The following is an 18,391-nucleotide window of genomic DNA, read 5'->3' on the forward strand; positions in this document are numbered from 1 at the left end:
ACTTCTGGAGAGAGTTTGCTGCACTGAAAGTAAAGGGGCTGAATAATTTTGCACGCCCAATTTTTCAGTTTTTGATTTGTTAAAGAAGTTTGAAATATCCAATAAATGTCATTCCACTTCATGATTGTGTCCCACTTGTTGTTGATTCTTCACAAAAAAAATACAGTTCTATATCTTTATGTTTGAAGCCTGAAATGTGGCAAAAGGTCGCAAAGTTCAAGGGGGCCGAATACTTTCGCACGGCACTGTACTATGGAATTCCAGGTAAAGAGTAGGCTGAGGCAGAAATGCAGTTCAGTTTAAGAGTCTTTATAGATGCAGGGAATGATTGACAGTTGGTCGGCTTTGTTTGGAGTATGGTTGATCTAAAAGGAAAGGTGGGAATAACAGCAATGAACATATACAGTGGGGCAAAAAAGTATTTAGTCAGCCACCAATTGTGCAAGTTCTCCCACTTAAAAAGATGACAGAGGCCTGTAATTTTCATCATAGGTACACTTCAACTATGACAGACAAAATGAGAAAAAAATCCAGAAAATCACATGAATTTATTTTCAAATTATGTTGGAAAATAAGTATGGAGAAGAACCTGCATTGAATGGAGGCACCCTCGAACCTGCCCGTATAAATACCTTGCTATAGAGCTATATAGAGGGTACACCTGCCATAATTACCCTCCCCCACATCCATGTCACCTACTGTAGCAGGGAATTCTGTATAAAGCTTAGTCTTTTGGGGTATTATTAAGCTACAAGCTTGGCACACCTGTATTTGGGGAGTTTATCACATTCTTCTCTGCAGATCCTCTCAAGCTCTGTCAGGTTGGATGGGGAGGTTGGATTCCCAGTCCCTGCCACTGAAAAACATTCCCACAGCATGATGCTGCCACCACCATGCTTCACCGTAGGGATGGTGCCAGGTTTCCTCCAGACATGACACTTGTTATTCAGGCCAAAAATGGTCTGAGAGTCCTTTCGGTTCCTTTTGGCAAACCCCAAGCGGGCTTTTACTGAGGAGTGGCTCCCGTCTGTCCAATATACCATAAAGGCCTGATTGGTGGAGTGCTGCATTGATTGTTGTCCTTCTGGAAGATTTTACCATCTCCACAGAGGAACTCTGGAGCTCTGTCAGAGTGACCATCAGGTTCTTGGTCACCTCCCTGACTAAGGCCCTTCTCCCCCAATTGCCCAGTCTGGCTGGGCGGCCAGCTCTAGGAAGAGTCTTGGTGGTTCCAAACTTCTTTCATTTAAGAAAGATGGAGGCCACTGTGTTGCAGAAATGTTTTGGTACCCTTCCCCAGTTCTGTAACTTGACATAATCCTGTCTCGGAGCTCTATGGAAGGTTCCTTCGACCTCAATGGCTTGGTTTTTGCCCTGACATGAACTGTCAACTGTGGGACTTTATATAAACAGGTGTGTGCCTTTCCAAATCATGTCCAATCAATAGAATTGACCACAGGTGGACTCCAATCAACTTAAGTAAATACATTTATACAAAACAGTTTTGCTTTGTCATTATGGGGTATTGTGTGTAGATTGAGGGATTTCAGAATGCTTTCAGAAGGCACTGTATATCATCAGACAGCCAATAATACACTGCTCAAAAAAATAAAGGGAACACTAAAATAACACATCCTAGATCTGAATTAATTCAATATTCTTATTAAATACTTTTTTCATTACATAGTTGATTGTGCGGACAACAAAATCACACAAAAATTATCAATGGAAATCAAATTTGTCAACCCATGGAGGTCTGGATTTGGAGTCACATAAAATTAAAATTCTGGGGAACGGGCGGGCCAGTCATAGCATCAATGCCTTCCCCTTGCAGGAACTGCTGACACACTCCAGCCACATGAGGTCTAGCATTGTCTTGCATTAGGAGGAACCCAGGGCTAACCGCACCAGCATATGGTCTCACAAGGGGTCTGAGGATCTCATCTCGGTACCTAATGGCAGTCAGGCTACCTCTGGCGAGCACATGGAGTTTTTTTTTAGCAGTGTACATACCCATATATTGGCATGTGATACAGTATTCAGACAATCATAAATACTTATGACTAAGTCACATATGATCAAAGAGGGTAATTTCAAATACTATATTTATGATTGTCTGATATGTACATTACCCCCCCCCAGCAATCTCCTTTCCAAATTTAACGCAGAAACATGCATATTTAGATGCATTTATGTGACAGTATGTTTCATAAGTTAGTAAAGTGGATCTTGAATACCATCAGAAGTACAGTATTTGTCAGTGTTTTGGGGCATCTTGTGAACTTGGTCAGCTGAATCTCTGTGACACCAATTTTTTTTTCTCCAGAAAGCTATCATGAACCTGTGTATAACATTCAAAATTACAATTGGAATGAAAAATATAGAATTTCGTAAGATGTTGTCTGGTCTGTTGCATTGCTCAAACTGTTGACCCAACTCAATCAGTGGCCTGTCACGAACCTGTTGTGATTGAGGTGTTCTCCTCATTAAACAGTAGGCGTAGTCTGGTAGTTGTGCCATTTTGGCTAACCCTAGTCGGCAGGTGTTACTACAATATACTACTGTCATGTCTGCAAAAACACGACAGTAAATACTACAATATTCACTACTGTTTTTGCGGACTTCAGTCCTTAGCACTACAGTGAATGCTATAGTATTTAGACCACACTATAATATAGTATTTTTATATGGGATAGTTCAAATGGCTACAGAGGACATACTGTACTTAAGGTCAATGTTAATGTGACTTATGTAAAGTCGGGTCATGTTTATACACGTCACTGCACATGCATAAACACACTCAGTGGCCAGTTTATAAGGTACACCAGCCCGTTTGCTCCTACAGACAGTGAGTCACGTGACCATGGCTTGCCATATAAAGCAGGCATCAAGGCATTCAGTTACTGTTCGATTGAATGTTAGAATGGGCAAAGTGAATGACCTAATCCACTTTGAGGGTGGTATGATCGTTAGTGCTAGTTGTGCCGGTTCCTGTATCTCAGAAACGCCCAGCCTCCTGGACTTTTCATGCACGACAGTGTCTAGGGTTTAGTGAGAATGGTGCAACAAACAAAAAACATCCAGTGGGCAAAAACAGTGTTGATTTGGTCGAAGGATAACGGCGCAGTACAACAGTGGTGTGCGGAACGACATTTTGGAACACACATCTCGTCAGTCCTTCTTACGGATGAGCTATTGCAGCAGACAACCACACCGGGTTCCACTCCTATCAGCTAAAAACAAGAATTTGCTCCAATGGGCACATGATCAACAACACTGGATAATTAAGGAGTGGAAAAACATTATCTAATCCGTTGAATCCCAGTTCCTGTTGCGCCATGCTGATGGCAGAGTCAGGATTTGGCGTAAGCAACATGAGGCCATAAACACATCCTGCCTGGTGGCAATGGTACAGGCTGAGGGTGTAATGGTGTGGGTAATGTTTTCCTGGCATACAATAGGTCCCTTGATACCAATTGAGCTATGTGTCCATGCCCCCAGAGAATTCAGGCTGTTCTAGGGGGCAAAGGAGGGTCTGACTCTGTACTAGATGAGTGTACCTAATAAACTTTCCACTGAGTGTATAGCTTTTTGAAACATGTTTATGCATGTTGCTTAACTTGTAGTGGCATGAGAAGATACTGTACTAACCCAAAGACTTGCACATTAAAGCATTTTAGTTCCCCTACTTAATTCTGGGTGCACTAACATTCGATGAGAACTGTTTGAGGCTGATAAATGCTTTCAACAGAATGGTGAGCTATATGGAGTCTGAAAGCCTAGTTAATGTTATCTGTGTAGTGTGTGGAACAGCTGGAATGTTTGGTCTCTGACATTGTGTAGAACTGCCCCGTCCAGGGCACAGCTGAGCTTTTTGGTCTTTGTAGTAGGGACAAGTGAACTGCTCATTCAGTCAATGTTATGTAACGCTATTATGTCTATTTAATTCTGATATGGACATTACCCCCCAGCAATGTCCCTTCCCACTTTAACGCTTCTATTTCTAAACACATAAACATGCACATTTAGCTATTTGTGCATTTGTGACTATGTTTCATAACAGTGAGTAAAGTAGATCTTGAATGCATAAGAAAGACAAGTGAAAAGCTTTAGGCAAACAGCTCATAATACTTATATTCCAATGTTAAAAATAAAAAAAAGACACTTCAGTGTATGAATTTGTGCATTGTACTAACAAAGTTTTTTTTACACACCTTTGACCATTTGAATCATGGAATTTATAAGATGATTAACCATTCTGCTTTTGTGTCTCTCTATCCCGACAGACAGTGAGATGGTGCCTCTCGATTGCCTGCATCCTCACTCCTTCACCGCGGCCCACCAGGCGTCCTTATGGCGGGACCCAGACGACCCTCACCTTTCTATCAGACTGTGTGACCTTCGCCACCAGCACAAGGAGGAAGAGGAGCGCCTGCACTCCCTTAGCTCCACCTCCTGTTCCATCCCCCAGAACTCCCTCAACTCCCAGCAGTGCTCCCTGCTCCCCTCGCTCCTTGACAGCGATCTCCACTTCCACCCACTCCGAGGTGCCAACGTCAAAGCCCTCGATGAGAACACGGTGACCCGGGGCATGGAGCACCGCAGCGGTAACGAGAGGACCTTGGTGTTCACCAGCCGGCCACTGTGTTATGGAGAGAGTGTGTTTGTAAAAGTGACCAAGGCGGGTGGCACTCGTCTCGGGTCACTCTCCTACGGCGTGACGTCGTGCGACCCAGCCGGGCTTCGGCCCAATGACCTGCCATACAGCCCGGAGTCTCTGGTCGACCGCAAGGAATTCTGGGCGGTGTGTCGGGTAGGGACGCCCCTGCATAACAGTGATATCCTGTGTTTCGTGGTGAACGTGGAGGGGGAGGTATCTCTGAGCCTCAATGGGATCAACGCGGGGATACAGGTGTGTGTGGACAACTCCAGACCTCTATGGATGTTCTTTGGTCTGCATGGAGACGTTACACAACTCAGGATCCTAGGTGAGTTCATTGGAGGGTTTGTGACACTGAACGGTTTTGTAAAATTGTTATGATAATACAATACATAATTCTGTTAAACTCATGTCAGAGTTAAGGGATTATGACAAGTGCATCAAGTGAAATTCTAGTATAAACTAAGGCTTCATTATGTGTTAATACATGTATCTGTTAATACAATGCTAATCTGTTTTCATAAAGTCAGCCTCATGTAATCGACTAGAGCAAATACATCATATTAATCTTTGTTGTTTAACTGAAAATGATGAGACTTTTCAGATAAAGTATTTTTCCCCCATTTATGAAACAACTTCAGTGTCTGATCCTTGAATGGCCTGTGGAGGATAGATTCCTATGTACCAAAGTAATTCAATTATAGGAAAGACGATAGTTTAGGTTTTGATTGGCCAATGCATTTTAAAGGGGAATTTTTTTCCTCCCTCTTTTCTCGTTCAATATCCATATTCCAGAACGTCATTTTGGACCACCGCTGTGAACTCCATTCCCATTTTGTCACCACATGGCACCGAGATCGGTCAGCTATTTTCTTTGCAAAAAAAAAGGGGGTTGCATTTATTTGCATTATCCAATAGGCACTTTTTGAAATGGCCTCTGAGAAATGGGGAATCCGATTAGTCTGGATAGAACGGTATTTCTTCATCCTTGTCCTGTGGACCCAAAGGGGTACACATTAGCAATGGCTGAAGGTCTTCACTTGAATGGGAACTGCTATAAGTTTGGCTTTTGCAAATTTCAAAATACAATCACGTGAAAAAATGTACAGTTTGGAAAGTAAAATGCTGTCCTTACTAAATGTGGAATATCAACATTTGATGAATAAAATATTTAATCAGCCTTCCTCAAATGAAGGGGATGATGACACAATCTTTGTGAGAGGAAGGGTATCTGATTTAATTGGTCTTCAACTCTTGGCTCAGTCATTTCATTCAGGGTAAGTGGAGTTAGCCTTGAGTTAGCCTGTCCAAGAGCAGGTTAGTTCTGAAGAATTTGTCGCCATAGAAATGTACCTGGCTACTTTCATGGTACTGGTTAACCCAAGTTGAACTGTTTGTGAGTCTATAGAAGCATTGCCTCTATAGCTAATACCGGACACACATTCATTCTTCATCGTGCAGTCTCCTAAACTCCTGACTCAATTTAATGCCAAGATGTTTATTTATTTTGTATTATACTTTTGTAGTGCTTTTTGTGCCGTGGATCATAATTAGTCTATCAGGTTGCTTTATCCTCGTAATGTTACGTGGAAAATACAACTTATGGGACACAAAATTAAATGTATATCATACTCGCACAAAACCAGTTATTTTTCCTATTTGCATTTCATTTCTTTCACTAACAAATGTGAGTGAACTGCAGGTACTTTAGAGCCCACTGAATGTCCATCTTATGTTCGCTAACGTTAGCTTGAAACAATTAGTGTTTACCTTTCCACAACACACAGTCGAAAAGGGATTTGTCCATGTGTTTGCGTACAGCTGACAGTAGGCAAACTCAGCATCACAACAAACAGGAGGAGGGGCAGACACGGCTTATGATGTATTAATCTCCATGTCCATTGACACAAACTCCGTACATGTCTGTGTTGCAGCTCGAGAATCGGGATGTTAGATTGCTCAGTGGATTTATTTTTGATTAAAAATTAGGCCCTATTCATTTCTGCGTACTTTAACTCAGATCTTGTACATGGGTAGAGAATTGCATAGTTGTTACTCAAAATGCGTGCATGTTGGCAGGTCTGCTCTCTGTAGCCTTCTTCTCAGTCCCACCGCTACAGCACTGTTCACCCAGTCACCCCCAACAAGCTTATCTCTGTGTCATTCATTCACACACATACAGACACAGAGGAGACATAACGCTATCTTCAAATAATTAATATACCAATCAGTAATTAGGAATTGATGATTCATCACAATGAGATGGTGAGAACTGAATGACTCTTAAGTTCTTCAGGCCTTTGCAGACTGCATGATTTAGCCAGGATGATAAGTGTGACGTGATAATGGTAAAGCGCTGAATGTGACGTACAGGCAAAGGCCTTTAGCATCACTGAGATAGTTGTACTGTAGCGTGATGTTAAAAACAGATGGAGACATGCTCGCCTTTCTGTGCCTTGACAGTTTTCAATTGTATTTATTTTATTTTCTGGTGCCCACAACAAGGCAGTCCAGTATATTACACTCTAACAGTCTTGAATAATGGTTACATTAGCTACATTAGCTTGTAACAATGTTCACTACATTCGACAAACTCGGACAATAACAAAGGGGCACAATTTTACATCATCCCATATTACAGTACACTCCATTAGGCCCCATTAACTTCCATTAGCCCGCTGTGTGTTGCACCTGGAACTGATGCCAGTCAGTGGGTATTCCCGGTCTGTGAGTGTTCTTCTACCAGTGCAGGTGGTCCTGTTCATTGATGGCCATGAGTGCTGTGGAACTCATTATACACAGCCTACACACTGGGAGAGAGAAGGAGAGAGGAGAAAAGGGGGAGATAGAAAGGGGTGGGGGAATGAGAGATCAGGGCATGACAGAAATGATCAGTGAGAGATGAGCTAAAAAACAAAAACATCCACTCACCCTCCTGGTAACTGTCTGACTGCAGGTTGTAGCCTACCTCATTGTTGGTGATGTCTGATGCTTATCCTCTTCCTCTCCTCCTGTGATTGGTCAGATACCCAAACTCCTCCATGTAGCGGGTCACCTCCTCTCAAAGCGGGGATCACACATGGGGGTGTCACATTGGTGGGAGATGTACACATTATTACACACACCCACGTACATGGATACAAGTTTCCCTTATATATTGTTATGACAATATTGAGAAAAGCGTAAATGTACAAAAATAGATGGTTATTCTGTACTTTACATCATGAATGCTGATTGGACAAGCAGTGTTCCAAGCCGTATTGTATTGGCCGTCACAGGTACACTACCAAATAATCTCTTATCTCAACTCGCACATTATTTCCCCTTGCTTCTAGCCAAGCATTTGGTTTGGTACAGCGGGGGTTAATATATGCCTTCCTTGCCCTCTGCAAAACTCATCAGACTGATGCTAAATCTTCATACTGGCTGTATGTCTGCCTGCTTGAACTGTGAATATGTCTGTGTGCATGCAGGAATACACAGGCACACACACACCACAAATGACCGTACACACTCATTCCCTAACTGTAAGTCCTCTCAGGTGCAGACTAACACATCATGCCCAGTCTTTACACACCATGACAAGCTTAGATAGATGAGGAGGCCTTAGGGGGGAAAACCTGAATACAACTCCCACTTTTTGGTATTGAGGTGCCAGTCCCATGTATCAGAGGCAACAGGGTGATTATAGGACCAACCCATGATAAATAAACAGTAGAATAACATGTCATAAATAATGGCTGGCAGGGAAGGGTGCTGTTGCAAATGGGGAATTAATGACAAGATGCATGTGGAGATTTGCGCTCATATTTGCAGTGATTCTCCTGTTTGTAAGTGGATTCTAGGGCCTGGAATTTAAGTAAACTACAATGTTCTACACAGAGAAATTAGGGGGGGAAATTATTACTTTGAAGATGTTTTACAGGTTGAAACAAATCAGAACTCTTAAGATGTAGGCATAATTTTCTGGTTTGCAAGCATGTTTAGTACTAGATGTTCATGGCTTTGATACTCTGTGAGAATACCTTTTTTTACAGAGCCTTGCAACTTTAGGCAATTTATTAGTTTGATATGAAAATGTCTATATTGCAGAAAACAGCTTGTAAGCACAGATGTGTGCGTGTGCTCTATTGTTTTGTTATTAAGCTCTGTTGAGGCCAGGTTATTTGTCATAATGTCCTGAACAACCTGTTCCCCTGGTAGGCCTTGTTTTCTGACCAACTTGTTGTTGAGAATGATTGTGTTTCAATTTGTTTAACTATGTTAGCATAGTGTTTGAGAACAGGTCTTCAAAGACAAATTTAAACAAGAAATGTGAAGGCACTAATGGAACTGCTTTGATATTGCGAGGTAATTTGTCTCCTATCTTTTCCACTCTCCTCTCCTGGGTAGAGTGGGTTATTTCTGTTCTGCGTGGGCCCAGCAGCAGCGTCAGACAGTGTCATCATCCATCAGGGGGGCTGCTTATGATTCCTTCCATATGCATTATGAAAATATAATTGCATCTCGCGTTCAGACATCACGGTTTTCATCCACGTCTTACTCTCCTAACGGTGGCCACCACTCTCTATCTCCTCTCTCTTTCTCTGCCTTTTCTTTCTTTCTTTCTTTCTTTCTTTCTTTCTTTCTCTCTCCACTCTTATGACTCTGACATCACCACCTCTGAAAGTGTCTCTTGTCCATGGTCGTGTGTTGTTGGATCTGTGAAATGAAGCAGATGGGAGCCCATCACTTTTTCATGATCGTGGTGCGTGAATATCTTCATTTCTTCTTGTTTGTATGAGCTCCAAAAGAGTACTTATTTATCTTCATTCCCATTGCAGCTCCACACACACATGCTACAATACATTCATGATAATAAAATCATGGTGTACTGTAAGTACAGTGGCAAACTTCAGATAAGATATAATATAATGCCATTTAGCACACACTATTATCCAATTGACTTAGTCATGCGCGTATAAATGTTTTACATATGGGTGGTCCCGGGAATCGAACCTACTATCCTGGCATTGTAAGAACCCTGCTCTACCAACTGAGGTCTGATAAGGTTGTGGTGAAAGGCGCTGTGCATACACTACATCATTGTTTCTCAACTCCAGTCCAAAAGCACATTTTTGTTGTTGCCCCAAACAAACTGACGTGACTCAACTCATTGAGGGCTTGAGGATTAGTTGACCAGTTGAAAAATGTGTGCTTTCCCAGGGCTACAACAAAACTGTACTGTTGGGGGTACTCAAGGACTGCAGTTGGGAAACACTGAACCACAGTGGATTTAGCTGGGGCCGCATGCAGACATCCCAGGCTGCATTGCATACTCCTAGGCCCTCAGATGTTGTCCATTCCAGATAGAGGGGCCAGGAATGCATTCATACGATGGCAGGATCTGAACCCTGTCCTGGATGAAAGGGTTTAGGAATACACATGAAGGGTATCTTTCTGTATGATCTCCTATTAGAGGTGACCAGGATGTTACCAGACAGCTGTGCCGCCGGTCTGTCACACAAGTCACGTTAAGTAGATAATGATCATATGAGGACGCTTTTAAGCAAACTTGTGTAATTATAGTACTCTACCACAATGTCACTGAACTTGTTGCTAGTAATGCTAGTGATGTATGTGGTTCACACGTTTTAGAGAAGATACTGTATATCTGCAAACTTTACATTGATTCACTTGAAACCAAACATGTTTGAGTGTAACCTTGGTTGATACATAACAATAAACAAGTGCTTGACTTGAACTGAAATAGGTGCCGGTATTCTTGTTGGGTGCCGGTACTGTTTGTATTTAGGTGCAGGAGCTCCACAATAATTTTGATATAATATTCTATGTGGATTGAAACTGAGACCCCACCAGTAAGGGTGGTCCAACTAGATAGAGATGGGAACGTATAGGGGCGCCCCCTTGTCAAGGCTCTATTGTATCAGAGTCACTCAGTTTTAGACTCGATTATGTACATTATTGTCATAGCAATAGGGTTTACGAGAATGTGTTTCAAACTTTCTTAAAAAAAAATGGCCGGTCTCGTTGAGTGAAGTACAGCTGTTGCGGTTCTTTTTCACCTTCGGGAGTGAGGTCAGGTATCTATTCCATTTCAGGGAGACTTAGGGTACAGGATATAAAAATAGGGAACAAATGGGGTAATGTGCGAGTTGTGTATGCTTACTGCTTGCAAACTGACGGTGTTGTTTCATTTGGCACATAAGTGATACCAGTGTAAGAGGAGTTTTATGGCAGACATTATGTTTAAACAGGTTTCTAAATTAAAACATCTTATTGGTGGTACTGTTGCTCTCACCGTAAAGGTTAGGACCACCATGAAATTATATAATTTTTTAAAAAAGTGATTGAGTCTATATTGGGCCTATATGGATTTCTAGCTCGTTTTGTGTCCTATAAACTCTGTTTATTATAAAGGGCTAAAATGTTGATACAAAAACATGTCATTGAAATTACAGTCGTTTGTGGAATATTAAGTTTCTACATTGTGTAAAAGCACTACCTATTTAGATGCATTACATTGAACATTGTACACTGTCTCTTTAAGAGAGTTCAGTTCATTGCTATGATAAGGTCATTGATTTCCTTGAAGAAGCTATCCCCACACTGTTCATTCTGTACTGTCTTTGCTATCCCTTTTCCTTTCTTTCTTTCCCCCTAAACATTTGGTTATACTGGTACTTGAGTAACCAGGTTGTTAGTTAGCGAATAATGTTACATGACTGAACAAGGTGTAAACAAATGCCTGTGAGTGGTTTTGGAACAGCCCGTGGAATGGTTTGTGCTAGAAACAATCAGTTTTCGCTGTATTAATGGTGCAACCATGACAGTAATGAATCTGTACTTCACTTTTATATTTTTTTTATCTTTATAGGTCACTCAAAAACAATAGTACAATGAAGCCTAATCATTACAAAAATTATTACCTGGTTGATTATTTTTGTAGATGCACGGTGATCCCAAAATAAAATCTTGGGTCGGACAGTATAGTATTTCGTAGCATATGCAACCAAAATGGTTGCACTTTAGAGCCCTGTGTATAAACCAAAAAAATGTGTGCCATTAAGATATAGCCCACTAGGTCTGTGGAATTGGAAATGTCATAGCTATTCTCCTCTGATGCCAATAGGAGGGCTGATGCCAAATAGGGCTGCCGGTGCTGCTGTTCAGAATGGATGGATATGGCACAGGACAGACACTGCCATGGCCAGAGGGATTGTAAATGTGGTGGGGGGGGGGGAGCACTTCTTGGTGAGACTACAATACCTCAAGGGCTCCTGATTCACTTATAGATGCACACAAATGCAGCCACACATACTGTAGACTGGGGTCCGGGGACACAACTGATTGGCTCAAACTGACAACTCAACTGATTGGCTCAAATGCATAAAGAAGGAAAAAAATGTAAGTAACTTTTAACAAGGCACATCTGTTCATTGAAATGCATTCCAGGTGACTACCTCATGAAGCTGGTTGAGAGAATGCCAAGAGTGCAAAGCTGTCATCAAGGCAAAGGGTGGCTACTTTGAAGAATCTCAAATATAAAATGTATTTTGATTTGTTGAATACGTTTGTGGTTATTACATGATTCCATGTGTGTTATTTCATTGTTTTGATGTCTTCACTGTTATTCTAAAATGTAGAAAATTGTGAATAAAGAAAAAACATATTTGACAGGTACTGTGTATATATAAACAAACAACTTTAGAGGGGGTCATAACGTTAGCTAGGCTAGGGGTTAAGGTTAGGGGTGAAAGTTCTGTATGAGAGTCAGGGGTCAGTCTGACTTATGGAGATATACAGTTGATCTCGGAAGTTTCTATACACTAGCCAACTATATTTAATCTCAGTTTTTCACAATTCCTGACATGTAATCCTAGTAAAAATTCCCTGTCTTAGGTCAGTTAGGATCACCACATTATTTTAAGAATGTGAAATGTCAAAATAATAGTAGAGAGAATTATTTATTTCAGCTGTTATTTCTTTCATCACATTCCCAGTGTGTCAGAAGTTTACATGCACTCAATTAGTATTTGGTAGCATTGCCTTTAAATTGTTTAACTTGGGTAAAACGTTTTGGGTAGCCGTCCACAAGCTTCCCACAACAGTTGAATAGGTGAATTTTGGCCCATTCCTCCTGACAGAGCTGGTGTAACTGAGTCAGGTTTGTAGGCCTCCTTGCTCACACACACTTTTTCAGTTCTGCCCACACATATTCTATAGGATTGAGGTCAGGGCTTTGTGATTGCCACTCGAATACCTTGACTTTGTTGTCCTTAAGCCATTTTGTGTACAACTTTGGAAGTATGCTTGGGGTCATTGTTCATTTGGAAGACTCATTTGCGACCAAGCTTTAACTTCCTGACTGATGTCTTGAGATGTTGCTTCAATATATCCACATAATTTTCCTTCCTCATGAGCCATCTATTTTGTGAAGTGCACCTGTCTCTCCTGCAGCAACGCACCCCCACAAAGCCCTGACCTCAATCAATCCTGTAGAACATTTGTTTACGGAACTGAAAAAAAAATAGATCGTATGCTATCCATTTATCCATGTATCCTCTGACATGCACTGTCAACTGTGGGACCTTATTTAGATAGGTGTGTGCCTTTCCAAATCATGTCCCATCAATGGAACTTACCACCGATGGACTCCAATCAAGTTGTAGAAACATCGCAAGGTTGATTAATGCAAACAGGATGCACCTGAGCTAAATGTTGAGTCTCATAGTAAAGGGGCGGAATACTAAAAAAATATATATATACTGTTTTTGATTTTTAAGTATGCAAAAAAAGTCTAAAACTATTTTTACTTTGTCATTATTGTGTATAGATTGAGGATTTTTATTTATTGAATAAAACATTTTACAAGCCTGTAACGTAACAAAATGTGGAAAAAGGAAGGGGTCTGAATACTTTCCAAATGCACTGTACATGAGTTCAGAGCAGTTTGTATGTGACACAGTGCTTCTCTGTGCCCCCAGGCTCGTCTTTGAATGCAGACCCTCAGGTGCCATCAATTCCCAGCTCCTCATCCTGCAACCCTATCACCCCAACACTGCGCTGCAGCGACAGCTCCGAGCCCAACCTCAACTCCAACCTGAACATCAACCTCAACACCATTCTCAATGCCAGCTTCCCACCAGCCTTCAGCAGCTCCACAGGTGAACCCTCTTCCCATTACTACCTTCTCACTCACCAGGTCAGATGTTATCCCGGTGTTTTATCTCTCTCTATTTTTCTCTTTTCTCTTCTTCCTCCTCTCTATCTCTTGCTGTATATCATTTCCCACCTTTGTTTATGGCAGCAATGTGACCAAGAAGGGCAACATTAGCTGCATTTAACGTATTTGTTGAGAGTTTCTTTTGACCGCGATAGGCTGAAAATGTGATATGTATAATACACAAAACGTCACACAGCAACCTGATACCTGTTATTATAGTTTAGTCCCTCTCAAAAGCAACAACATGAGTTATATTGACTCAATATCCTGCAAAGTGTAAACATAGAAGATATCTTTTCAGAGAAGATGCAGTATAATTAGTCCGAAATTGAAAAACGCCTACTAGGAGAAGTACAGTTTCCAGGCTATACGGTATGACAATTATCCACCTAACACTAAAACCTATTCCATTGTCTCCCAGGTACGACTCCCAGCTCTCCATTCTCCAGCCACCCAGAATCCTCCACTTTCCAAGTGTGCTCGGGCTCTTGGAGTGACGAGTGCACCATCTGTTATGAGAACGTGGTGGACACGGTGCTGTACGCCTGTGGTCACATGTGTCTCTGCTACGCCTGTGGCCTCAAACTGAAGAAGATGGCCAATGCCTGCTGTCCGATCTGCAGGAGGACTATCAAAGACATTATAAAGACCTACCGGAGCACGTAGGATTGGCCTGGCTGTGTAACACAGTGGCTTATTCACCGAGATCAAAGAAAACATTGAGGCCTATCAGTGCATGTAGGGCTGACCTGTCTGTGTCACCTATGGCTCAGCTACAGGAGGTTTTTCATCAAAGACCACCAGAGACATACTGTAATTCAGTCTTATTGGAGCATGTAGGTTTGGCCGGTCTCAGTATGGCTCAGCAACACTGAGATTCAGCATCATCCTGTTGGCCCGTCAAATATATCAGAAAAACATGTTGGGGCATAAAGGGCTGGCATTTCACCATGACCTGTCTACTGTACAGTGGAGGCTGCTGAGAGGCAGACTGCTTATACTAATGGCTGGAATGGAGTAAATGGAATGACTTCAATTGTGGAGCATGGGCTTGTGGTAATGTTATGGAAGCCATTTGTATGATGTATTTGATACCACTTAACCTATTCTGCTCCAGCCATTACCACCATCCTGTCCTCCCCAATTAAGTTGCCATCAACCTCCTGTTCTACTGTACCAGGTATGTGATAGACCATTAAAGATATTATAACAATACACAGGAAGAGGCCATGCTGGCTTCCACTGTGTCACTGTATCCCAGATACTGGATTGGACTCCGCTATCATGGAGGTGGACTTAACCAGGAGGGATCTGGCTCACTCACTGCAAAACAATCATCTTTCACCCCACTGGTGGTGGACAGTGATGCATGTTTTGTTGTTTTAGCTCTGTACTCCAGGATTTTAAACAATACACTGACTGTTAGGTTTCTGGTGTAGACTTGTCAGCTTTAATTTGAGGGTATTTTCATCCATATCGGGTGAACTGTTTAGAAATTACAACACTTTTTGCACATAGTCCCCCCATTTTAGGGGACCAGTAAGTATAGGGACAAATTCACTTATGTGTATTGAAGTAGCAAAAAGTTAAGTATTCGGTGCCATATTCATAGCAAGCAATGACCACATCAAGCTTGCGACTCTACACATTTGTTGGATGCATTTTCTCTTAGTTCAGGTTGTTTCAGATTATTGTGTGCCCAATATAAATGAACGGTAAATCATTTGTGTCATTTTGGAGTCAATTGTATTGTAAAAAATAATATAATGTTTCTTAACACTTGAAGGTAACCTTGTCCCCAGGATAATTGCTAGAGAGCCAGCTGTTGGAGGAGATTGTGGTAAAGGAAACAGGATATCTTTGTCACATTTTGTCTCTTTAGTTAGAAAGTCTCTCTGATATTTTGCCTTCATACTGTGTTTTTGCTGTTTACACAGGAAACTGTATTCACACATGTGGAGGTCAAGGATCTAGCTACAGTAGCTGGTTATTGTTGCACAGTATGTGAGCTTTAGACGTGCATTGCAATCATTTAAAACAAACTATTTATCTAATCATTAAGTTTTCATACTAATACAGTGTTTTTAATCTATAATGTTTCAAAGACAACAATGGTCAGGTACAAGCCACTTTTCAGGTTCATAAAACAAGGTTGAATTATATGTACATTTGTCTTAAATGTGTTTTTTCATGGTGTCAAAATGTGATCCCTCTGTTACGCAAACTGCTCAAGGGAACTATGTTAGTTTGAATATTATAGAAGAGTATTCGTGTGTGCCTTTTGGAGAAGAGAACTTTGATCAGTTACAACACTGAAATGTTCAGGCAAATGAATATTCAGGTGCATATTTATCCCAGTTCACTTTTACATAGGAATGAAGACTTCACACATCCCATCTAGTGATGTAAAAAAAAAGATGGTGATTTAAAGCCAACATTTGAGTATGTGTAATATGTACTCTATGTATGAAGTTATTCAGCGCTATTAATAGAAACTGTTTAACACAAGCCTCTGTCATTGTATTGTATAATACTGGATTAGTCTTGCGCTTGAGAAGTGGTTTGCCTTGACCTTTCTACTGGTTCAGTTTTGTCTGACCAAATTAGGACATACAGAGAACAACCATGATACATGTTAACAGAGACAATTATAATAATGATTTTGTGTTGTACTGTCTGATAATTATTTATTTTTTCAATCATATGAATTATCACTGTGTTTGTTCTTTTGACATCCTGTAGACAAGTCTTTTTCTATTGTTTAATTTCCACTGACCTACTAGTGTGGGTTGAAATAGGATTTTCCATAGCCGAACATTACTTTTTATCCAAGTCGCACCCGCAGACACTTAAATATCAATGTTTCATCCTCTCCAACTTTAGAAATGTTCAATCTTATATTGCAACATTGTGTTGTTTTACTGAAACACGGACATAACGCACCTCGCTTCATCCCATTCTTTTATTTTCAATATCTATAATCATAAAATGGGACCAAATATTTAAAGGTACAGACACATGAGACAGGGTAGAAGTATTGCTTTTTGAAGCAAAAATCAGGTCATTGGTCTTTACTACTTTTGATTTGTTATCATTTTGTCAAAACATCCTTCTGTGTAAAATAATGAATAATAAAATAATACTTTTCTGACTTGCAACATTATGTTCACTGTGTGAGTCAGATGGATGTGACTTTAACACCTCAAACTTTAAGTTAAAGTAGTTCCAAGCAAATTCTAATGTGCCTACACATTACACATACAGTATGCATGAAATAATATGCATCATAAGCCGCTATAGCTACAGTGGGGCAAAAAAGTATTTAGTCAGCCGCCAATTGTGCAAGTTCTCCCACTTAAAAAGTTGAGAGAGGCCATAGTGGAGTTTGGAGTGTGACTGTTTGAGGTTGTGGACAGGTGTCTTTTATACTGATAACAAGTTCAAACAGGTGCCATTAATACAGGTAACGAGTGGAGGACAGAGGAGCCTCTTAAAGAAGAAGTTACAGATCTGTGCGAGCCAGTAATCTTGCTTGTTTGTAGGTGACCAAATACTTATTTTCCACCATAATTTGCAAATAAATTCATTAAAAATCCTACAATGTGATTTTCTGGATTTTTTTTCTCATTTTGTCTGTCATAGTTGAAGTGTACCTATGATGAAAATTACAGGCCTCTCATCTTTTTAAGTGGGAGAACTTGCACAATTGGTGGCTGACGAAATACATTTTTGCCCCACTGTATATTAGCAATGTCAGTTTGTCAACTTACTTGTCATGGTTATTACATTTGCATGGATGCTGAGGTTTGCTAATCCATTAGTAGACAAGTTAGATATGATTGTACCAAAGCTGAGTTTTCATAACTGCTGGTTACATCTCTAATGTAATGTGTTGAGTGCAATCTACAATGTAGAGTTTTGTTAATAGTGATTCATATCTACAACTTCCTTGCTTTTAAACATTAAAATAGATCCGCAACATTAGGGCAACGCTCCAAAAATATAAATAACATCCATACACAATCATGCTGCACAGTAGTATTCTGGTCTTCAGTCTGTGCATGTGAAATACAAAGCAGAGGGCTACAGTAAACAGTCATAACTCACACAGAGACTGTTTAGAGCGGAGGCATGTAGACCTGGCCAGAGTGAACATCATCTGTTATTTACTACCATGCCTTAGCTAGGTTGGCTGCACTAGTGTTTTATACTGCAGTCTAATATGCATAAATAAAGCCTGTGATGGCTGGACATGAAACAAGCAGCGGCAACCATTTTTCATGGACCAAGTTTCTCAAAAGTGAGGGGAGACACAGCCACCGTGTGTAAAACTGACATGGACACAGTATATCATCTCTCTTTTCTACATACAGACTTTCCATTTAGACCTCTGAATGAACCTGGGCCTCATTCAAACATGCCGGTAAGTTAAGGGCTTTGGTGGCAGACATCTGAGTATTATTCCGATTTTTTTAACCCACCCTTTGGGTGCGGTTGTTGGTGAA

General features: G+C 40.9%; 1 protein-coding gene across 1 annotated transcript in view; it reads left to right on the plus strand.

The window, feature by feature from the left end:
• Nucleotides 1-17,044, plus strand: part of LOC118400159 (E3 ubiquitin-protein ligase NEURL1-like) — a 57,782-nt gene extending 40,738 nt beyond the window's left edge. The window contains exons 4-6 of the mRNA XM_035796716.1: nucleotides 4,287-4,988; nucleotides 13,648-13,827; nucleotides 14,308-17,044. Of these exons, the coding sequence (XP_035652609.1) occupies nucleotides 4,287-4,988; nucleotides 13,648-13,827; nucleotides 14,308-14,552 (1,127 nt within the window). The 3' untranslated portion in view covers nucleotides 14,553-17,044. The remainder of the gene's footprint in view (nucleotides 1-4,286; nucleotides 4,989-13,647; nucleotides 13,828-14,307) is intronic.
• The last annotated feature ends 1,347 nt before the right edge of the window (nucleotides 17,045-18,391 follow it).

Source organism: Oncorhynchus keta, chromosome 2, assembly GCF_023373465.1.
Source record: "Oncorhynchus keta strain PuntledgeMale-10-30-2019 chromosome 2, Oket_V2, whole genome shotgun sequence".
NCBI classification, from domain to species: domain Eukaryota; kingdom Metazoa; phylum Chordata; class Actinopteri; order Salmoniformes; family Salmonidae; genus Oncorhynchus; species Oncorhynchus keta.